The sequence below is a fragment of the Sus scrofa genome, chromosome 2 (genome assembly GCF_054392235.1).
Source record: "Sus scrofa isolate SSC_HxYL_T2T_F1_AM1 chromosome 2, Sscrofa_HxYL_maternal_Yorkshire_Landrace_v2.0, whole genome shotgun sequence".
NCBI lineage: Eukaryota > Metazoa > Chordata > Mammalia > Artiodactyla > Suidae > Sus > Sus scrofa.
The window spans coordinates 86,712,296-86,733,697 of record NC_139384.1 but is presented as its reverse complement, the minus strand read 5'-3'; the positions used below and the strand labels follow the sequence as shown (position 1 = coordinate 86,733,697).

The window sequence follows — 21,402 nt, the reverse complement described above, 5'->3', positions numbered from 1 at the left end:
CGAGGAGCTCCCATTGTGGCTCAGGGGTTAACGAACTCGACTGGCATCCATGAGGATGCAGGTTTGATCCCTGGCCTCATTCAGTGGGTTAAGGATCTGGTGTTGCTGTGAGCTGTGGTGTAGGTCCCAGACAAGGCTCAGATCCCACGTTGCTGTGGTTCTGGAGTAAACTGGCAGCTATAGCTCCAATTCGACCCCTAGACTGGGAACCTCCATATGCTACGGGAATGGCCCTAAAAAGACAAAAAAAAAAAAGAAAAAGAAAGAAAGAAAAGAAAAGAAAGAAAGACATTTGAGGAGTTCCTGCTGTGGCTCAGTGGAAATGAACCCAACTGGCATTCATAACGATGTGGGTTCGGTCCCTGGTCTCACTCAGTGTGTTAAGTATCCAGCTTTGCCATGAGCTGTGGTGCAGATGTGGCTCAGATCCCCGTTGCTGTGGCTGTGGTGTAGGCCAGCAACTGCAGCTCCAATTTGATCCCTCGCCTGGGAACTTCCATATGCCACAGGTGGAGCCCTAAAAACCAAAAAAAAAAAAAAAAGAAAAAAACATTTGAGATAGATTTACCATACTGGAGAATTCCCTGGTGGATCAGCAGGTTAAGGATCCATCGTTGTCACTGCAGCAGATCAGGTGGCTGCAGTGGCACGGGTTTGATCCCTGCCCTGGGAACTTCCACATGTTAGCAGGTGTGACCAAAAAGAATTACCATACATGGAAAATCAAGAATGGTAAAAACCTGGGAAAACCAGGCAGTGTGAAATTCTAGCTTAAGCACACAGTGTCCAAACTGTTTGGGGAGTTCCATTTGTGGCACAGCAGAAACGAATCCGACTAGGAACATGAGGTTGTGGGTTCGATCCCTGGCCTCGCTCAGTAAGTTAAGGATCTGGCATTGCTATGAGATGAAATGTAGGTTGCAGACGTGGCTCGGATCTGGCATTGCTGTGTCTGTGGCTATGGCTGTGGCATAGGCCGGCAGCTGTAGCTCCGATTAGACCCCCAGCCTGGGAACCTCCATATGTAGCAGGTGTGGCCCTAAAAAGCAAAAACAAAAAAACAAAAAAACCACTGTTTGGGGGCCTAAGGCTCACCCTGTTGGGCTGCTGTCAGGAAAGACAACCTAGCTGCAAACACAGCCCCTCCCCCACTGTAATGACGACCCAAGAAATCACTGCAGATGCAGACATTTTTGCTTTGTAGTTTGAGATCTTTCACGCTCAGGTTCTTCCCTGGCCCCCTCTCATTTCCCTCAAGGGCAGTGAGCCCAGAGAGGGCTGTAGTCCACACAGGGTCACACAGCAGGTCCAGGCTGGGCTGGGGGGCATTCATGGGCTGTTGCTGGATGACCCTGGGTGTGGGAAAGGAGACAGACTTGCCTCATGGAGTCCTCCAAGTGGGTGTCCTCCTGCGTTTTGGGCAACACTGACCTGCTGACTCCCAGCGTTTCCAGAATGAGGGTCCATAACTTGATTCAATATTTTTTCTTTCCCAGCACTTGGCTTCTGTAATTCACAGAATTTATACTCTCTGTCCTTAGTCCATGAGGCTGCCTATGATTTTGGTGGATTTCAAAATCATGCAATGGGAGGATGGTGGGCTTGAGAAAGAGTCTGCAAATTATACCGGACAAGGATTCCACAATTCCTGGGCTGTTCTGTGTGGAAGAGAAGGGACCAGAGGTGCTAAGGAAGTGGCCTCTGCTCAAACTCTTGCCAACTATGAATTCTTTTTAATTTTTTCTCTTTAAGGCCACACCTGAGGCATATGGAGGTTCCAGGCTAGGGGTCAAATTAGAGCTGCAGCTGCTGGCCTACACCACAGCCACAACAATGCCAGATTCCAGCCGCGTCTGCCATCTACACCACAGCTCACGGCAAGGCTGGATCCTTAACCCACTGAGCAAGGCCAGGGATCGAACCCTCATCCTCATGGATCCTAGCCAGGTTCATTAATCACTGAGCCACAAAAGGAACTCCTTAATGTAATATATATATATATATATATTTTTCTTTTGTATTTCGTCTTCTTAGGGCCACAACCCCGAGGCATATGGAGGTTCCCAGGCTAGGGGGTCCAATCAGAGCTGAAGCCGCTGGCCTATACCACAGCTCACGGCAATGCCGGATCCTTAACCCACTGAGCAAAGCCAGGGATCGACTGAACCCGCGTCTTCATGAATGCTAGTCAAGTTCACTAGCTGCTGAGCCACAGTGGGAACTCTTTATGTTTTTTAAAAATCTTATTTGCAAACTATGGCCCCTGGGCTGACTGGCTGTTTTTGTAAATAAAGTTTTATTGGAACCAGGGCCAGGATTAGGGTGTTGAGAGTGAGGAAGGGTCATGCCAGGGCAAGGTGGATCCTGTCTTTATTCAAAAGGCTTTGGGACTTCTCTAGTGTCTCATTGGGTTAAGGATCCAGCAGTTGTCACTGCTGTGGCTTGGGTCACTGCTGTGCTGTGGGCTCTATCCCTGGCTTCTGCATACCATGGGTGAGGCCAAAAAAATTTTAAAAAGGTTGATATTTTATCCATTGTGAACTTGGAGCATGAATTGATATCATTTATAGAATATTGGTCTTTTTATTCCTTCCTTTTTTTTAGGGCCACACTCAAGGCATATGGAAGTTTCCAGGCTAGAGATCAAACTGTAGCTGCAGTTGCCCACCTATGCCACAGCCACAGCAACACCAGATCCAAGCTGCATCTGAAACCTACACCACAGCTCATGGCAACCCTGGATCCTTAACCCAGTCAACAAGGCCAGAGATTGAACCGGAGACCTCATGGTTACTAGCCAGGTTACTGCTGAGCCAAAACGTTAACTCCCTAGAATCCTGATCTCGATGACTGCGTTCTGGGCACCCCTTTACATTTTGTGCCCCAGGTCAGTGCCTACTCACCTCACCCTGGGCTGGAATGGGGGCTAGGGAGAGGGGCCAGGCAGGGACAAGTGATGACATCCCAGGGGACTTCTCCACCCAGGACGGGTAGGGTCGGGGGCAGCCGGTGGTGGGGACCTCCTGCCTGCCTCAAGACGGCCCTCCTGGAGAGGTGGGGGGCCCTCTATGGGGGAGGAGAGCAGAGTTACCAGCTGACATCTCCTCCGCGACCCCCAGAGCCCCAGTGGACAGCCCTTCTCTGAGGCCACAAAATGGGGACCGCTCACCTCATCTCACCCCAAAAAGTGGCCCCTGTATCGTCCCCGCCTGGCCACCCACCACCTTAGGGGGGCACGTGGAGTTCCAGCACCTAAAGACGTTCATCCAGAACCTGTGAGTGTTACACGGCGGGGCAGGGGAAGGGGGGAAGTAAGGTGCTGATTGATTAGATGAGGATGGGGAGGACCCTGGATTCCCCAGGGGCCCAGTGGTGTCACAAGGTCCTCGTAAGAGGAAGGCGGGGGTCAGAGGCAGAGAGAGATGGGAGATGCCTCACTGCTAGCTGTGAGGATGGAGGAAGGGGCTGTGAGCCAGGGATGCAGCGCCTCCAGAAACTGGGAAAGGAGGAAGTGACTTCCCTGGAGCCTCCAGAGGAGCTGGCTGCTGATGTGTTTTAGACTTTTGAGCTCCAGAGTTGCTGAACAATCCACAATCTCAGTTGTTGTAAGCCACTAAGTTTGTTACAGCAGCCATAGGAAGCTCATAAGTTGTTCCCTGCATAAAAGAGGACCATAATCCTCTAATTATAGATGAACACAGGGCACAGAGAGGGGCAGTGACTTCCCCCAGGCCCCATAGCATGGAGGACACAGACCCTTCTGAGGGGCCCCGCCTTGGGGGCTTCTGGCCACCAACAGGACAGGTCCCCCTTCAGCTGCCCTTGGCCACCCGAGGAAAGAGGACCTCTCAGCTGCATCCCAAGAATAAGACAGGGTTCAGAGAATCCTGGATCTTGTACCTGATCTGAACCAGGGATTCAGGCAGCCCTGTGGATGGCGAAACCAAGCCACATGAGACAATCTTTCACCTGCTTTTGCTGCAAGAGGAATAGGGGAAAGGAGGCTCCAAAGGGTTGCCCACAGCCCTCAACATGTCCCTACCCTGCATCTGTCTCCTGTGGGGCAGGAAGGAAGCTTCCTCTCATGTTTCAATAGGGAAACCAAGGCGTGGAGAGTGACCCTGGGACTGCCCCTTGGCCATGGCTGGTGGCTTTGCCTTGGTCCACCTCCTTCCAGAAAGAGCACAGGCCTTCAGAGGCAGTGGGAAAGCGTGGTTCTGCACCTTGTTTCTCCTTTCTTCGATGCTGCTGGCTCTGTCCCTGGAAAGAGCCTGGGGCCAGAGTTTCCCTGACAGCCCAGTTCACACCCTGCCTCTCCTTGGTTGGGCACTCTGGGCAGCCGCTAACCCTCCCTTTGCCTATATGTAAAATGGGATCCTAACAGAACCCAGCTCACAGTGTCATCATCTGCATAAAAGGAGTTAAGATAGGCAGCATGGGAACAGCGCTGGGAACAGCATGGGTACCTGAAGTGTGGCCTCTAATGTTATCACATGGGTCATTCTCCATGACTTGGGGCATTCAGCTTTGAGGCTGAAGCCAAGTAGCTCCCCCAGGGAGCCCAGCAGCCCCTACTTCTCCCCCCACTTCTCCCAGGGGAATTTTTGTTTTAAACGCTGACATTTGTTATTAAATTGGTTTCATTTTTATTGGATTCAAATCAAACACAGCAGGGTAGGGGCTTGGGGGTCTTGGTTTGTTTTGGGACGGGGCAGCAGAAGGGGCTGGGAGATCCCAATTCATGATGTTCTCTAAGTCCTAACACTGCTAAGACCTCTCTCCCATCTGGATGATGCTAAAGGCACTTGGATGTCGTTTTGAGGGGCCCTCTGGGTTGTCAGGGCAACCAAGGTCAGGAGGATGTTAAGGGGAAAAAACTAGTCCATTCTGTTCGATGTAGGTAGAGTACAGGACTGCTGGACACCCCCTTTGGTCCTCACTCACATCCTGCTGTGAATGGGGCTGGGGAGTCCCCACCCCTGGCTGACTGCGGTCAGCCCCGTTGGCCCATGTGCCCATTGTGGGGACAGGACCAAGGCTCTTGATGTTTCCAGCTCAGGGAGAATAGCCAGTGTCCCCTTTCCAATTTTGTATGATTCCTTTGCTCAAAACCTCCAGGGTTGACAGCTTTCCCTCTGGCTCATCTCAGAAAATTCTCAAGGGACCCAGACTCCCAGTCAATCACCAAGCTTTACCCTCAGACCCATTTTATAGACATGGATATCAATGGTCCAGGTGATCCTTAGTCGCCAACTAAAATTACACGACTGGGCAGGAGCGGAGCTGGCTTTGAGCCTTCCTATGATATGAGGTCCTTGAGAATCCTGTCTAATCTCCTGGTCAGAACCAAGCTCCCTTCCAGCCCAGCTCTGGCACCACAATATTTTTTGTGTCCTTCCCCCCTGGTGATGCCCTAACTGTGGTCTGGCCGAGGTAGAGAGTCGGGGCAAAGACCAGGCTGGGGGAGGCAGGGTCATGGATGGTCCCATCTGGTGTCTGAATACTTCTGCAAAACCTCAGCTCCTGCTTGCCTACCCTCAGTGACAGGGTACTCACTATCTATAGGGCAACAGGGCCATGATCTTGTGGAAGCTCTTTCACCTGAGGTAAAATCTGTCTGTGATCCCCTACTCTCTGGCCCTAGATCGGCCTCAAAGGTGCAGAGACCAAGCTGTCTCTGTCACCTTCTCCCAACGACCCAGGTCCAGGCCTCTCTGTACCTTGACCTCCTGTCCTGCCCTTGCTCCCCATCACTGCCCCTGCCATGCACAATACAGGGACCTGGAGAACCATCCATGCTCTGGTCTCCTTCTGGAGGTGAGCAGTGGGCCACAGGGCTGGGCAGGGATGGGTCAGACTCAGGACTGAAGATCACTCCAACTGCCTGCTGAAGAGGGACACCATGGAAGTTATGCTCCTGGGCCAGGGGCCAGGACAGCTGTCCCTCCTGTGTGGTGAGGGCTTGGGGAGCAAGTGGCAGCTGGAAGGGCTGGTGGGAGGAGCTGGGGAAATGGCTTCTCCTAGTGAGCCAGCAGGTCCTGGGGAGAGGGAGTCTGGAAGCAGGGGCCTGGGTCAGCGGGTCAGGGACCATCCTGTGTGCTGGACCCCTTCAGGGTGGGCCTGATCTGCTCGGTGAGACCCTAGCCCAGCCCCTGAGATCTGTCCCAAGATGGCCAGCTGAGCGGGGCCTGGTGTGAGCTGACTGTGTGGTGTGAGCTGGGTGTGTCACAGGTGTGAGCTGCCTATCCCAGGGGTGGGTTGTGCTCTCCCGTGAGCCTTGCGTGCTTGCAGTGAACTCTGGAGCTCAGGGCACCTTCCTAGTGTCAGCTGGGTGTGAGGTGTGTGTGTGTGTTCCACTCTGGGGCTGTGTGTCTGGTGGTATGTCCCAGAGTTGCATAAGTGTGTGCTGTGTGTGTGTGGGGGGGGGGCATCCAGGTGTGAATGGTGCAGGTTTTCACGAGCCCTGGCCTGGGGGCAGGCAGCCTTCCTTGGAATCCCAGGTGTAGACCATCTCCACCAGGTGTGAGCTGTTTATGGTGAGGCCCCTGAGTCTCTGAGACCCACCCACCACCACTCTGCTCAGAGACCACACCAAGGGCAGGAAGACAGGGTGAAACCCTTACAAAATACTTGAGAAACTCTGCAAAAGATGCATCCTGATGAAAAAACAGTCCTGTGGTTGGGTCTCTACAAAAAAGGGGAAGTTCTGCTAGGAGCCGGCTTGTGGCCGCCCCCTATGGGAAATGCATAGGTGGTCATGGTCGGCACACGGGCCAGCAATGGGCTGGCATGGACGTGGACAGAGACGCAGCCTCCAGCCCAGGCCCAGCAGCCCGGGTCCGGGAAGCCGTCCGGGGGCCGCTCAGATCATCTTCATGTTGAACTTGCGGGCGCCGCTCTGGCCCGCGGCCGCGGCCGGCCCGTCCACCTTACGGAAGGAGTACTCCACGGAGAAGTTGTTCTTGTGCTGCCCGCGGCCACGGCTCCACACGAAGAGCAGCAGGAAGCAGAAGAGGACGACGCCCAGGAAGGTGATGCAGCCCATGGCGGTGGACACCAGAATGGTGGTGAGGTCCAGCGGGAAGCGCATAGCCGCCTGCGTGTCGTTGCGGCCCTCACCCAGGGTCCGGTTGGTGGCCGGCTCAGGTTGCACGCTCAGCGTAGCGAAGTAGGTGTCGTTGCCACCCGCGTTGCTGGCCACACACGTGTAAGTGCCGCTGTCCCCGGGCTGCGCATCCCGGATCTGCAGCGTGCCGCCCGGCAGCACGCGCGCCCGGCCGGCACTGGTGGCGGTCACCGCGCGGTGCCGTGGCGTCACCCAGGCCACGGTGGGAGCTGGCTCGCCTTCGGCGCGGCACTGGAAGCGTACGTCGTCGCCCGCGGCCGCCGTGACGTGCTGCAGCCGCCGCTCGCGGATCTTGGGCTTTCGGCACACGAAGTACTCGAAGAGCACTGAGTCTGGCAGGTTGCGCAGCGCATCGCCACGGACCTCGGCTGGGGTGGCGCAGGCGGGCAGGCGGCCGTCAAAGTTGAGGGTCTTGCGGCGCTGTACGATCCAGAGCAGGCGGCAGTCGCAGGCCAGCGGGTTCCCGTCCACACGCAGCGTCTCCAGCGTGTTGACAGAGTGGAAGGTGCTCTCCTCTAGCGTGGACAGCAGGTTGTTGGAGAGGTTGAGCAGGCGTATCTGCCGAAGCCCCAGGAAGGCCTGCGGCTCCACCACCGCCAGTAGAGCTCCGGCCAGGTGCAGCTCGCGCAGGCGCACCAGGTCACGGAAGGATCCGCGCGGCACCGTGCTGATGGGGTTGTGCGACAGATTGAGGCAGGTGAGGTGGGCCTGGTGGCGCAGGGCGGCAGCTGGCACGGCGGTGATGTTGGTGTGAGTGACCGATAGCGAGGTCAGGTTGAGACCCCGCAGGCTGCCGGCGGCCACCTCCTCCAGCAGTGGCCAGTTGTCGATCTCCAGGTGCAGTAGCCCTGGGAGCCTCTGGAAGTTTTGGTCCTCCAGGGCGGCGATAGCCAGGTGCCGCAGCCGCAGGGCGCCCAAGCCCCGCAGGTGGCCCAGCGACTCGCCCGACAGCGCAGTCAGGTTGCAGCGCTCCAGGGTCAGCTCCTCGAGGGCCAGCAGCCCCGCGAAGGCCCGGCGCGAGATGAACACCAGGTCGTTGTCGCCCACCTCCAGCCGGCGGAGGCTGCGCAGGTCCTGGAAGGTGTAGTCCAGGAGGATGACCAATTTGTTCTCACTCAGGTCCAGCAGCGTAAGGTTATCCAGGCGCGTGAAGACGCCAGGCGGGATGAGCTTGAGCAGGTTGCCGCGGAGGCGCAGCTCGCGCAGGCGGGGCAGGTTGGCGAAGGCGCCGGGTTCCACGTGCGCGATCACGTTGTCGCTCAGGTCCAGCTCCTCCAGCAGCGGCAGGGCGGCCAGGTCGCCCGGGTTCAGGCAGCGGATGCGGTTGCGGCTGAGCTCCAGTAGGCGTGTCTCGGCCGGGATGCCGTCAGGCACAGCGGTCAGTCGGCGCCGGGGACAGGCCACCGCACGCGTCTGCGCTGTGCACTCACAGCGGGCCGGGCAGCCCCCGGCCGGGGGCGGGGCTGCAGGCAGGAGCAGGAGCTGCAGGCTCAGGACACACAGCCAGCAGGTCATGGTGCGGAGCCTGGGCCTAGGGCCACACCACCATCCTTGTGGGCACCTGGGGGAGGGGGCAGCGTTAGCAACTACATCCCGTCATCCTGCCACCCCACCCCCACATCCCATTCTAGCAGTGTGCTCAAGAAGCGTTTATCCACCTTGGGACCTGTGATCTCTCTCCTGGGGGCCTCTGCCCAAGGACGGTGAAGGGAAGCAGCATGAATGGATGATCAGGTGATCAGGTCCATGGAGGAAACGACTTCATACCGGGACAGGTGACATTTGAGCTGAGACACTGCACTGGGTTGAATTGTGTTCCCCCAAAAGATATGTCCAAGTCCTAACCCCAGTATGTGGGAAGGGGGCCTCATTTGGAAATAGCATCTTTGCAGATGTGATGGGTTGAGATGAAGTTATATTGGATCAGAGTGGTCCTAAATCCAATGACCAATGGGTTTATAACAAAAGGGACATTTGGATTCACAAGTAGATGCACACAGAAGGAATAGGCATGTGAAGACAGAGGTAGAATGATGTGTCTACAAGCCCAGGGGACCCCAGAAGCTGAGGGAGAGTCAGGAAAGACCCTCTCTTGAAGCCTTCAGAAGGAACATGGCCCTGAGACTCCTAGATTTCAGACTTCTGGCCTCTGGAACTGTGAGAACATAGATTTCTGTTGCTTTAAGCCACTCAGTTTGTGGTTCTTTGTTTCTGGACATGGGAAGCTAATATAGACCCAAAGAATGATCAGGGAAGGGCTCTTCCCTGATCATTGGATATCGGTGAAAGAGGTTTCAAGCAGGGGCAAGAGCCAATGCAAAGGCCCTGAGGCAGAGTGGCTGGCAAGGCTGGGAGAGGAATGAGTAGGGGTGGGGAGTGGGAGATGCACTGGAAGGTCACAGAAGCTGGATGGTGTGGCCGGGGAGGAGCAGATGCCCGAATGCCTGGGCCTGTGCACCTGCGCCTTCTGAGTTGTTCCATTTCTCCTGGCAGTCAGCTGGCTCTCCATCCTCCATCCCTACACTCTGCTGGGCTGCAGCCTAGATCCTGGGTTGAGGTGGGTGGAGGTGGGGAGGGAATAGCTAGATGGCAGCTGGAGGTGCTGCTCCCTTGGCCAGGAAGCTATTCTCAGCATCTTAGCAGCCGAAGCCCCCAGGCAACCCCCGACTCCCCTGGACACATCCCTGCTGTCTTTTTCCTCCCTGTTCCCGTAGGTCTGGGTTAGCGGGGACCCAGACTGTAGATCTTTATTTGCTAAACATCTGTGGGCCCAGCTCCTGCCTTCCTGGGCCCTTTTGGGAGTTTTAGGTGAGAGCAAACACACACAGAGCCCTGAGTAAAGGCCGGCTTAATGCTAGAGATGAATCCTGTGTAACTGAGGGGTGAATCTGTACTTTACTGGTGTCATCAGGTTAAGATGAGTTCACAGGGGAGTAGTGTGGGTATCCTTATAAAAGGGCACATTCAGATGCAGATACTCAGGGAAGGTGGCCATTTGACAACAGGTTTATGAGCTAAGGGACGCCAAAGACGGCCGGTAACAGCCAAGAGCTGGAGGAAGCACAGAAGGACCCACCCCTTGAATCTCTGGAGGGAGCACAGCCCTGATGACACCTTGATTTCAGATGTCTGGCCACCAGAACAGAGAGAATACATTTCTATTGTTATATATATCCATACATATTTTTTTTCTTCTTGCCTGTGCCGAAGGCACATGGATGTTCCTGGACCAGAGCTCAAACCCACGCCACAGCTGTAACCAGAGCCACAGAAGTGACAACAACAGATCCTTAACTACTGACCCACCAGGAAACTCCAAAATTCTGTTGTTTTGAGCAACTCTGTGGTATTTTGTTATGGCAGCTTCACACACTAATACAAGACCTAAATGGTGAGTTCCCTGGTGGCTCAGTGGGTTAAAGATCCAGCATCACTGCTGTGATACAGTTTCCATCCCTGGCCCAGGAAATTTTGCATGCCACGGGCCTGGCCAAAAAAAAACAAAAACAAAAACCTAAATGAGTATCCATAGATCTGTGAGGAAAATTCACACAGGGGAGCAGAGCAGCCTGAACAAGGAGGTTTGCTGCAGTGTTGTTTGGAACAGCAAAAAACTGGAACTAACCTAGATATCCATCAAGAGGGGATGAGTTGAATAAACTGTGGTCTTTGTCTGCTGTGGAATAGTAGAATACAGGGAGAACCTTGTATGTACCAAGGAAGAAAGACAGTGGAGATGCCATTATATGAGGGGGAAAAAACCCAGAACTAATCTAAGTATCCATCAACAGGGATTGGTTAAATAAATTGCATTGTGCCTGTTATGGGATTAAGAAGGCTCATAGGTACTTAATAGAGAAAGAAAGCTGAGGTATAGTTATACAGAGGACAAAGTGGAGCTAACCTAAATGCCCATCAATAGGGGATCAAAGAAGCCATAATCCCTGGTTATCATGGAATGCTGGGAGATTTCAGTATACCCACAAGGAAAGATGGCTGAGTTTCATGGGAGACTGGGGGCCGGGCTAGGGGGAATCAAGTTTGCCATACAATCACAGACAACACAATCCTATTCGTGGGGGAAAACAAATAAAGCAAATAAATAAAACAGAAACACCTGGGAACTCCCACGCCCTGTGGCACAGCACTGTGAGTGGTGGGAAAGGAGTGGCCGAGGCACCTTGGGTCTCTAGGAGGTCAATGTCTTAGCTCCCTGCCCCCCGCTGGGGAGGCCATCGGGGAGGCAGAGAGCAGAAGCGAGAGGCATCTGGCTTTGCCCTCCCACTGCAGCTGTCCTTAATCCAGACCTGGGCATAGCAGGGAACATAATCTTTCCCTGAGGCAAACTCCCTTTCCAGGCTCTTTTTCTAGGTCATTCTCTCCCATATGGTTGCCCTGGACAACATGCAGGGAGGCTGTGTCCCAGGAGCCATGGAAGAGCCAGACCGACAGTCCCCTGTCCAGCTGCCTCTTGGGCCTTAGCAACTTTCTCCCTTAAACTGGCTTGGAGTCACTCCCAGGTCATTGTCCAGCCAGGGCTGCTCCTGGTGGTCCAGGGGTAACTGTTCATAACCAGGGCTGGGGGACAGCTCCTCAGCAGCCTGCTGTGGTGGAGCTGGGCCCTCCCTGGTGCTGCCCCAAGAAGGAAATGGATGGTACCATTCAGGTCCCCAGACAGACTCCTTGTTGGGGGAGCTGCCTGAATTGTTTTTCCTATGGTAGAGAACTTCAGGCCCCCATCCCCTCCTCCCCCCACCACTCTGCTCTAGCCCCTCCAGCTTCCTCCTCATTCCTCTAACACACCAGGTGTGGTCCTGCCCCAGGGCCTTTGCATGTGCTGGGCAACACCCAGACCACTAGTTCCCCATGGCTCACTCCTCGACTTTATGGGGGTCTCACCCCCAATGTCACTTCCCTGGTGGCTCTCTTCCCTAAAGTCCCCCCACTCCAGTCTCTCTGAAAGGCCATTTAAACCCCTGTTCAAAGCTGTTTCTCTTCCTGGACTGGAAACAACACCCTCATCAAGCAAATCTGGGCCAGCCCTGTGCTAAGGCTCCACCTGGATAGTTCCATTTAATTCCCACCATAACCTCATGGCGGGGGGGGGTGTCCCCAAGTCACCCCTACTTTACAGAGGGAAACACTGAGGCTCAAAGCTCAGGCTCACACGACGCGTCAGAGGTAGCAGGGGACAGTCTCAGGGTGAAGTTGGGTGACAACCCTGTAACACTTGCTCATCTCCTTTCATTTTTTATTATTGTTTTTTCAAACAGAGCCCAGAGATGGTTCTGGCGGTTCCTCCAGCTAGAATTTAAAACAAAATTCTGCTATTTTTGCTGGACCTGTCTTTATCATCACATGTGGAGACCCTGTAACTCTGGTTTCCCCTCACTGGTTTATTCCCTCCATCAGTCAGTCAACAAACACGAGGCCAGGCATTTTCCATGTGCTTCAGACACAGAGTGCACAAGACAAAGAGGTCAGCTTTCTCAGAGCCAACAGATAACAAAGAAGGTGAGTAAATACACTCTCTTCCAGCTCGGGTGGCCACAATCAGGGAAAAATAAATCCATGAAAAGGATGATGAAGGTGTCAAGAGGATTGCAATGATCTAGTTAATGAGAAGGGATGGAGACTTAGGGAGAAAGGGAGCCTAGCAGATGGGGCAGCGGGACTGAGCAGTCCAGGCAAGGAGGCCGGGGTATGCACTGCAGAGGAAAGAGGATGTTTTCAAAGCTTAAACTGTTTCTTTTAAGCTGGAAGGTGTTTGTTTTTGTTTTTGTTTTTGCTTTTTTAGGGCTGCACTCACAGCATATGGAGGTTCCCAGGCTAAGGGTCCAATCAGAGCTACAGCCGCAGGCCTACACCACAGCAGTTCAGATCTGAGCTGCGTCTGCGACCTACACACCACAGTTCACAGCAATGCCGGATCCTTAACCCACTGAGCGAGGCCAGGGATCGAACCTGCATCCTAATGGATGCTAGTCAGATTCATTTCTGCTGAGCCACAACGGGAACTTGATAAGCTGGAAGAATTTTTTAAAAACAACTGTCACAGAAGGTGGAAAAGAACAAAGTACTCAGGTGACAAGAGGTCAGGACAGCCAGGGCATAGCTACTTGTGATACAGTCACAGAAAGACTGGCACAGTCCTCTGCTCTGAGGCACTGTGTGACCTCGGAGGAGAGACACGCCCTCTCTGGACCTTGCCTGTCAAAGAGAGTGAGACCTGGGGCATCCTGGGAGCTCTCACACTGTAATTGCTCCTGGGATGAGAGTATGGCTGGTCCTTGGAGCCCAGCAGGGGCGCTCCAGCTGTGACCCAGATCGTGACCTCTAACCTCTCCTCCCAGCACAGCCCTGTCATCTCCTCTGCGGGGGGCAGTTGTGTGGTGGGGAGGCAGCTGGGCACACTGGCAGCTGGAGCTTCTGAAGCCTCCCGCTTAGGGTTCCGGCTTCCCAGGCGGGAAGGTCTGGTTCCAGGCAGGTGAGGGGGCAGAGGGGGAATTGTCTCTGCTTCTAGAAGCATCACTCAACTCATTCTTCTGCGCTGGGCTGGGAAGCCGGAGAGCTTGCAGGAGGGTGGTCTTGGTAGAGGGCTGGGGGGTGGGGGCAGTACTGAGCCGAGATGCCCGAGTACCCCTCCATCTCTGTCACTCTTGTATGATCGTGGGCTGGGCACCTCGAGCAAGCTGGTCACCCTCTCTGGGACTATCTCCTGGCCTGGAGGCCTGGGCCTTGCAATGGGGTTAGAGCTAGGATCCCAGGTCTGGACTAAGGTAGGGGTCTGGATTCTGGTCCTGCTTCTGTCGTGAAGTTTTTAGGGCATTGGGTCCATTTCCCAAGAGGCAGTGAGAACACCAGTCATGCTCAGTGGTGCGTGGGGCAGGCCCATGGCAATGGCCGTGCACTGGGGCTGGGCTGGATGATCAAATGAGGCTGAATGGGAGTTCCCGTTGTGGTTCAGCAGAAATGAATCTGACTAGTATCCATGAGGATGTAGGTTTGATCCCTGGCCTCACTCAGTGAGTTAAGGATCTGGCATTGCTGTGAGCTGTGGTGTGGGTCACAGACACAGCTTGGATCCTGTGTGGCCCTTGCTATGGTGTAAGCTGGCAGCTCTGATTCAACCCCTAGCCTGGGAACCTCCATATGCCGCGGTGCTGTCCTAAAAAGCAAAAAGAAAAAAGAAAAAAAATGAGGCCCAGTGGACAGGCTGATATTGGTTCTATACCTTTCTTTCTCTGCCCCTTCCCTCTTCCTTGAGGTCATGGCCTTGGGGGAGATGACACCCACAGGGACATCAAAGTCCCTACCTGCCTTTCTTCACCCTGCAGGAACCTGCCATCCTCCTGGGGCCTCGCGTCCTCTCCGCCCAGGACTAAAAACCATCTGTTTGCTGCTGGCTGCTGATCTTGTGCCTCTCCTGAGCACCAGCCCTGGGGGCCCAGCCATCTCCCGACATCTGCAGGAGGCCCTGCAGTGTCCCAGCCTCACCGCTCCCCTGGCAGTGCCTCACTTACACCCCCAGCCAATCCGTCACAGGTGCTGTCAGCTCCACCTCCAAATATATCCCAGATCCACCTCGCTCTGCATCTGTGCCACTGCCAGGCCAGCACCAACCCTGCCAACCCCCCACCAGCACAGACTCCTGCTCACACCCTGGCATTCAACAGACACCCCTCATCCCGCTGGCCTCAGTGTTCCCACCTGCAGAATGGATCTGGAGATGTAGGAGGGTCCCTTGTCACCACTGATCTTTGGGGCTGGAGCACTCTCGGCAGGGAAGGGCTATCTATCCTGGGTGCTATGGGGGGTGGAGTAGCCTCCCTGGCCCCGCCCACTTGATGCCAGAAGTTCTCCCCGCCCCTGCGCCATCATGACAACCACAGATGTCCCCAGACATTGCCCAAATCCTCTGGGGGCAGGATCACTGGGTAAGAGCCCTGTTGTTGAGGTTGTTGGGCACAGAGCAGGAGGAAACAGGCTGGTTATCAGCTTGTGTTATGGACGGGGCAGGAGAGGCCCAGAGAGGGAAGCGGCTTGCCCAGGGCCACACAGCAAGAGATAAGCAGATGTAAGGCTCAAACATAGGACTCATCCCCTATTCTCCATGGCTCTCCCAGGGTTGGGTTGGGAGAGCCTGTCCTTCATGGAACCCCAGCTTCTGCCAGCTCTGCAGATCCAGGAGCCTGCCCTGGGCCAGTGGGGCTGAACTGTGAGACCCTGGATCTGCCCTTGACAGAGCCTCAGGGTTAGCAGGCAGGTGGCTTATGGACGAGGCCTGGGGGCTTGGCGCTTCCTGGGCTATAGGTATAGCCATGTTGGGGGTGGGTCCCCACTGTGGCTGCTGATGCCGGAAAACTCCCTCCCCACGTGGACTGAGCCTTTCCCATGCTGAGCATAGGGCAGACCAGACCCCAGAGTCCCCAGACCCCCTACAGCACCAGGGCTGCCTGCCCCCGTTTTTCAGATGGGGGAGCTAGTGGCTGAGAACCTTCCTGTTTCTTCTCCCTGTGAGGGGCAAATCCCACAGGGGCAGGGCTGCCCCAGCTCAGTCTGGGAGAATAGGTGTCAACCCCCACAGACAGAGTCTCAACAGCCACAGTGGCAGCCACAGCAGCTTCAGCAGGGTGGCCATGGTCACTGTGGGTGGGAGGTGGGGGCTGACCTGTGTGTGGAATCCTGCTCCCCGGCTACATTCGAGGGGGCCAGGCCCTGCTCAGGACCTGGGGGTGCAGTGGCACCCAGCCTTCCTCAGCGCACTGCTATCCCATTTCAAATGTCCAGTGCTTTTTACTACTTCCACAGATATGGGCAACCATCACTTCTATCTAATTCTAGAACATTCCATCACCCTAAAAAGAAGTCCCATTCCCATCAGCAGCCGCTCGCATCCCCTCCCCAACCCGTGACAACCAGGAACCCACTCTCTGCATCTGTGGCTGTGTCTCTGTGTCGGCGGATGTGCCTGTGCTGAATGTTTCCCACCCATGGAGTCACATGTTGTATGTCCTTCTGTGTCTGCTTCTCTCACTGAGCATTGAGTTGGGTTGGTGAGCAGGCAAGACACAGCTAGGAAATAGATCATTTGGGGAAAGCGGGGGTCTGCTGTGGTCTGATGCTGTGTCCAGCGTGGGTGGGAAGGCCTGTCTGAGCTGAGACCTGATAGGTGGGCAGGAGCGAGCCAGGGGAAAGTCCTGGAAATGGTGCTTTGGGTGGAAGGACCCACCAGGGCAAAGGCCTTGGGGTGCAAGTAGGCTGGTGCTTGGAGGGAAGGCAGAGGAGTGGCTGGGGGTTCAGGGTGCACCTGCATTTGGGGCTGGGAGTTGGATTGGCGAGGGCAGAACCAAGCAGGGTGTTGATTCTGAGAGTGATGGGGAGCCATGGGGGGATTCTGAGTATGAGCATGACGAACCAGAGTTGGAGTTTGAAGCTGAGTCTGGTTTTGTGTGGTCTGGCCCCGTCACCCTACATCATCTGAGCCTGCAAACTTGGGTCTCCTGCCTGGACAGTGATGTTGTGAGGGCGGGGACCACATTAGTCCTTTCTCTACCCCCAGCCACCAACAAGCACAGATCTGGGTGCTCTGGGGGCCCAAGAATATCCAGTGAGGGAGTTCCCTGGTGGCCTAGAAGTTAAGGACTTGGCATTGTCACTGCTGTGTGGCTCAGGTCACTGCTATGGCACAGGTTTGATCTCTGGCCTGAGAACTTCCACATGTTGCAGGTGAAGCCAAAAAAAAAAAAAAAAAAGAAAAAAAAGAAAGAAAGAAAGAAACCAAAACAGTGAATGAGGCAGAGAATCTGGGAAACTTCAGTGCCAGGACAAGGACTCCCTGGTCCTCATTAAAACCCACCCGACTGCCTTGGAAGAGACTTTTAACCCCCTGAGCCTCAGTTTCCTCATCTGCAAAAGAGACTGACATGACTAACAACCAGCCCCAGCTGACGAAGGGGCAGGTGAGAAGTCAGCAGAATGGTACTTTATAAGCTGGGATCCTTCCAGAAAAGTCTCCACTGGGTGCTGGCTAGGGTCAGGCACCCTGAGTCCCAGGCCTCATTTTGCTCTCAGCCAAGCTGTCACCTCATCTATTTATTTATTTATTACTTATTATCTATTATTTTTAGGGCTGCACCTGTGGCATATGGAAGTTCCCAGGCTAGGGGTAGAATAAGGCTGCAGTTGCTGGCTCACATCACAGCCACAGCAACTTGGGATCTGAGCTGCGTCTGCGACTTACACCACAGCTCACAGCAACACTGGGTCCTTAACCCACTGAGGGAGGCCAGGGATCGAACCTGCATCTGCATGGATGCTAGTGGGATTTGTTTCTGCTGTGCCACAATGGGAACTCCATTCATTCATTTATTCATTCGTTCAACAAGCATTTAACAGGCATCTTCTGTGTGCCAGGCGCTATTCTAGTTCTTGAGAGAAATAGCTTTGAACAATACAGACAGAATCTCTGCCACTCATCTATAGATGATAAACAGAAGAAAGAGGCAAAACAGAGGCTGTATGTGGGCAATGCTAAGGGAAAAAGAACAGGGGAGGTGGGGTCTGGGGTCCACAGAACAATGGCCCCTCCAAAGATACTCACGTCCTGATCCCTGGAACCTAATTTATGTAGCAAAGGAGGATGAAATTAAGGATGTTGTTCAGTTCTCCCTGAGATACAGGTGACTCTGGATTCGCCGGGGAGCCCAGTGTTATCACCAGGTCCTCATAACAGGGAGGCAGGAGGGTCAGAGGCAGAGAGAGGGGAGATGCCTCGCTGCTGGCTGTGAGGATGGAGGACGGGGCCGCGAGCCAGGGATGCGGTGCCTCCAGAAGCTGGAAAAGGCAGGAACTGACTCCGGAAGGACCAGCCCCGCCCACACCTGGATTTTAGCCCAGAGGCCCCATTCGGCCTCTGACCTCAGGGCTGTGAGATCATCAGGGTGTGTGGTGTGAAGCACTAGGTTTGTGGCCATTGGTGGAGACTCATGCAGGGTCTTTGCAGTCTTGAAGCAGCAGTGGGCGGAGGCCTCCATAGAGCTGTTTGCCTGCTCTGGGAGCTGGAAGGCAGAGGGGCCAAGCGCCCTGTAGGGTTTGTATTCAGCATCAGCTGAGAGCAGGGACCCACCTATGCAGGGCAGGGGCCCAACATCTGACCATCCAGGCAGGACCTGGGAAAGGAAACCTCTCTTCCCCTTCTCCCCAGGCAGCTCTGGACTAATTTGCATAAAGTTCTTCACCCGAGGGGCTGGGGCTGCTGGGGGGAGGGGAACGCCTTGCTGGAGCAGAGGCGGTCTAGCCCCAGGGCTCCTGGCCTGCTAGCAAGGCCCTCTTTCCCTCCTGGCCAGGCCCCAACCCTACCCCCCCATTCCCCCATCTATTCTGAGCACACTTTCTTCCTCACAGGCCGCATGGGACTCTGCCTCCCGTCCCCTCCCAGGGCAGGGGGACTTTGGGCAAGGCTGAGCCAGGCCCCCCGGGGGTGCAGCAGCTGAACCCACAAGGAGGCTGTAGGGTGGGGAACAGATGCTGGCAGCTGGGCCCACATCCCCCACCACAGCTGGTCTGGAAGGAGCCAGGTAGCGTGGTTTGGCCGGACCCCAAACGCTCCCCATTCGAGCTTCTAAACGGACTTTTGAGGTGGGGCCCAGCCACAAGAACCTGCTTTTGAGGACACACTGTGACCCCTTCAAGACTGGTGTGTCCTGCGTCCTAGATCTGGGCCCTCCAGGGACTTTCATCCGTGACAATTCATTAAGTCCTAATTAGCCTCCGTCTGCCGTTAGCCCTCTTAATCCTTTGGGGGCTGGGGGCCTCCTGACCCACTTTCCTTGCCAGCCTGAGCAGGGGAGCCTTGACTGTCCTCTTTGCAGGAGAGGCCTCTAGGTCCAGAGCCATGTTCCGAATGCCCATGGCTGCTCAGGCGCTAGCCTGGCCCAGCCCTGAGGGTGGGAATAATGAAGCCCCCTTGAAGAGAAAGAGTCTAAGAGTGGTCCCTGGCTCACCTTGCATCACTCAGCTTAAGAGTCAACATCTGAACCGGGGTCCAATGCCAGCTCCCTTCTGCTGAATTCCAGAGCCCCCGACTAGGGAGGGCAGCTGGAGAGCCCTCTTCAGAGGCCTGGGATTGACATGTGGTGGTGGGCAGCTTGCCCGGGTGAGCCCACCTGGGGCAAGCTTTGCTTGGTGAGTTCTTCCGAGAGGCGCTCTACCTGCTGACTAGGTGGTGACTCAGGGGTGCCCAAGAATGACAGCATTGTGGGAAGAGAAGTCAAGCTGATGCCTCAGATCGGCTTTATATTCCCACTCAGCAAGGTACCTGCAGATCCTGGGCGTAATGTGGGGGTGGCTGGGAGCAGCCCCCTCCATTCTACAGATGAACACTGAGGCTGAGGGGTGCAAGGCCAAGCTGCTGTCACAACGGTGAGGATGCTGATGCCTGCCCCACACCAACCCAGCATCCATCTCAAGCAGCACCAGGCCTGGGGCGAATGCTCCTCGAGTGATGACATCCCATGTTGATGTCCCTTTCCAATTTGGAGCTCAGAGGGGGCTGTCCTTTGCCGGAAGTCACTAGCTGGGACAGAGAATGGAGAAGCAGAGAACAGAGGAAGGCTGGCTTTAGCCCTTCTGAGCCCTCACTCCATGGTTGGGTGGCCTCTTCCCATCACCCCAGGCCATCTGGGGACAGTGGAGGGGCGGCACTGGGGGTGGGGGTGGGGTTACGGGGTAGGCCCATGGGTCCTCCAGCTTGGATCCTGTCTCAGATGGCTCAGAGGGAAATGGAGCATGGCAGCCCAACGGCCCCAGACCTCTCCCCGCCTGCGCGCACCGGGTCTCCATCGGCCTCATCCAGAGACTCTTTTTCCTCCACCTTCAGGCACTCGTACCCCAAGCCCTTTCCCAGCCTCCATACCCCCTCCAGGGAGCCCTCCTGGGTTGCTCCAGGTTTCATAGCCCTGCCTTCCCTGAAAGTATCCCCCGCTGCACACACATATCAAGCCCCAGATGGTCCCTCTGTCTGCTGCCATGGTGCCGCAGACACCCCCCCTCCCCACGCCCCCACCAGAAACAAGAGGTTCTCAACCATCTCTGCACAAACATGGATTCCCCAGGGGCTGCTGCTTGTTTAGAATGTGGGCTCACGGGCACAAACCCCAGAAGTCCTGATTCCTCAGAGCTGGGGGGCTGGGGTACCTGTGCTGTTAGTGCCTAGGGCACATGCTGAAAAAAATCAGTTGTAAGGCAGTCTTAAAATTAAGGAACTGGTCATTTCCTGCACCCAGATCAAGGCACAAGGTGCTGTCTCCCCCACTTCAACTTGTTGAATGGGGCTCAGTGGCCTCCCAGGCCAGGCCCTAAAGTCCCTGGGGGCACTCAGGCCCAGACTCAGAGGATGGGGAGAAGCCCCGCCATCCTTGTTGCTGCTTGGACTCGGGCCCACGGTGCAGGGGGCTCAGCGCTGCACCCCCAATCTCTCTCACTCGGCTGTCCCCGGCCCCAGGGATGCAGCAGGTCCAGGTGTGGACCCCAAACGCTTCCTTCACCTCACTGACAGCTCGGCACCCCCAAGGCTGGACCAGACCCCGGTGGCGGGTAGAAGAGAAAGGCTCAGGGTTGACGCTTCCATCCCCACCGTCCCCCATCACTAGACCCAGCCAATACCCCCTTCTTCCTCCCCACGGAGGAGGGACGCATCTCCCCCAGGCGTCCTCATTGCCCCAGAGAGACGCCCACCTGGCTCCCCTCTCCTCGGCGCTCCAGGGGAGGGACAGGGGGACCACATCATGGGCAGCAGCCCCCCAAAGTTTCCAGGGGGAGCTCTGGGGGCCTGGCGAGAAGCAATGCCCCCAGAAGGGGCGCGCAGGAAGAGTGCCCCCCGGGCGAGGAAGGGGGAGGCCGCGAGCGCAGGCTGCGGGGCGCAGGCGGAAAGGGGTAGCCAGGCCCGGCGCGGCCACTCACCTGGGCGGCTCCGCCGCGGACACGGCGCGGGCTGCGGCGCGGGGGCCGCCCGGAGCCAACACGAACCACCTCCGCCGCCGCCTCCCGGGTCCGCCGTGCGCGCCCCCGGCGGCGCGTGCCCGCCGCCGCCCGCCCCGGCGCGACGGGCTGCGCTCGGCCATGCGCGCGGCCGGTTGGCTGGGGTGCGCGGCTCCCGGGCCGCAGGTGTGCGGGGCTGCGGGGCGCGAGGACACGTGCGCGCAGGTGCCGGATGCGCACCAGAGCGGCGGGCGGGGGAGGGGAGTCCAGGCCCCCGGAGCGCTTGCGGTTCCGTG

At 56.0% G+C, this 21,402-nt stretch overlaps 1 protein-coding gene and 1 long non-coding RNA gene across 2 annotated transcripts; one reads left to right on the top strand and one right to left on the bottom strand.

Annotated features, from left to right (window-relative positions):
• Positions 1–4,622: 4,622 nt before the first annotated feature.
• On the bottom strand, positions 4,623–21,185 carry LINGO3 (leucine rich repeat and Ig domain containing 3). Its single transcript, XM_005654705.4, has 2 exons — positions 21,089–21,185; positions 4,623–8,687 (listed from the first exon to the last, which is right to left on the bottom strand). The coding sequence occupies exon 2, from the start codon at positions 8,639–8,641 to the stop codon at positions 6,863–6,865; it is 1,779 nt and encodes a 592-aa protein (XP_005654762.1). The 5' UTR covers positions 8,642–8,687; positions 21,089–21,185; the 3' UTR covers positions 4,623–6,862.
• On the top strand, positions 12,400–15,991 carry LOC146405543 (uncharacterized). The gene is made up of 2 exons (XR_014837932.1): positions 12,400–12,640; positions 14,464–15,991. It is a non-coding gene; the product is annotated as an uncharacterized LOC146405543 (long non-coding RNA).
• Positions 21,186–21,402: the final 217 nt, after the last annotated feature.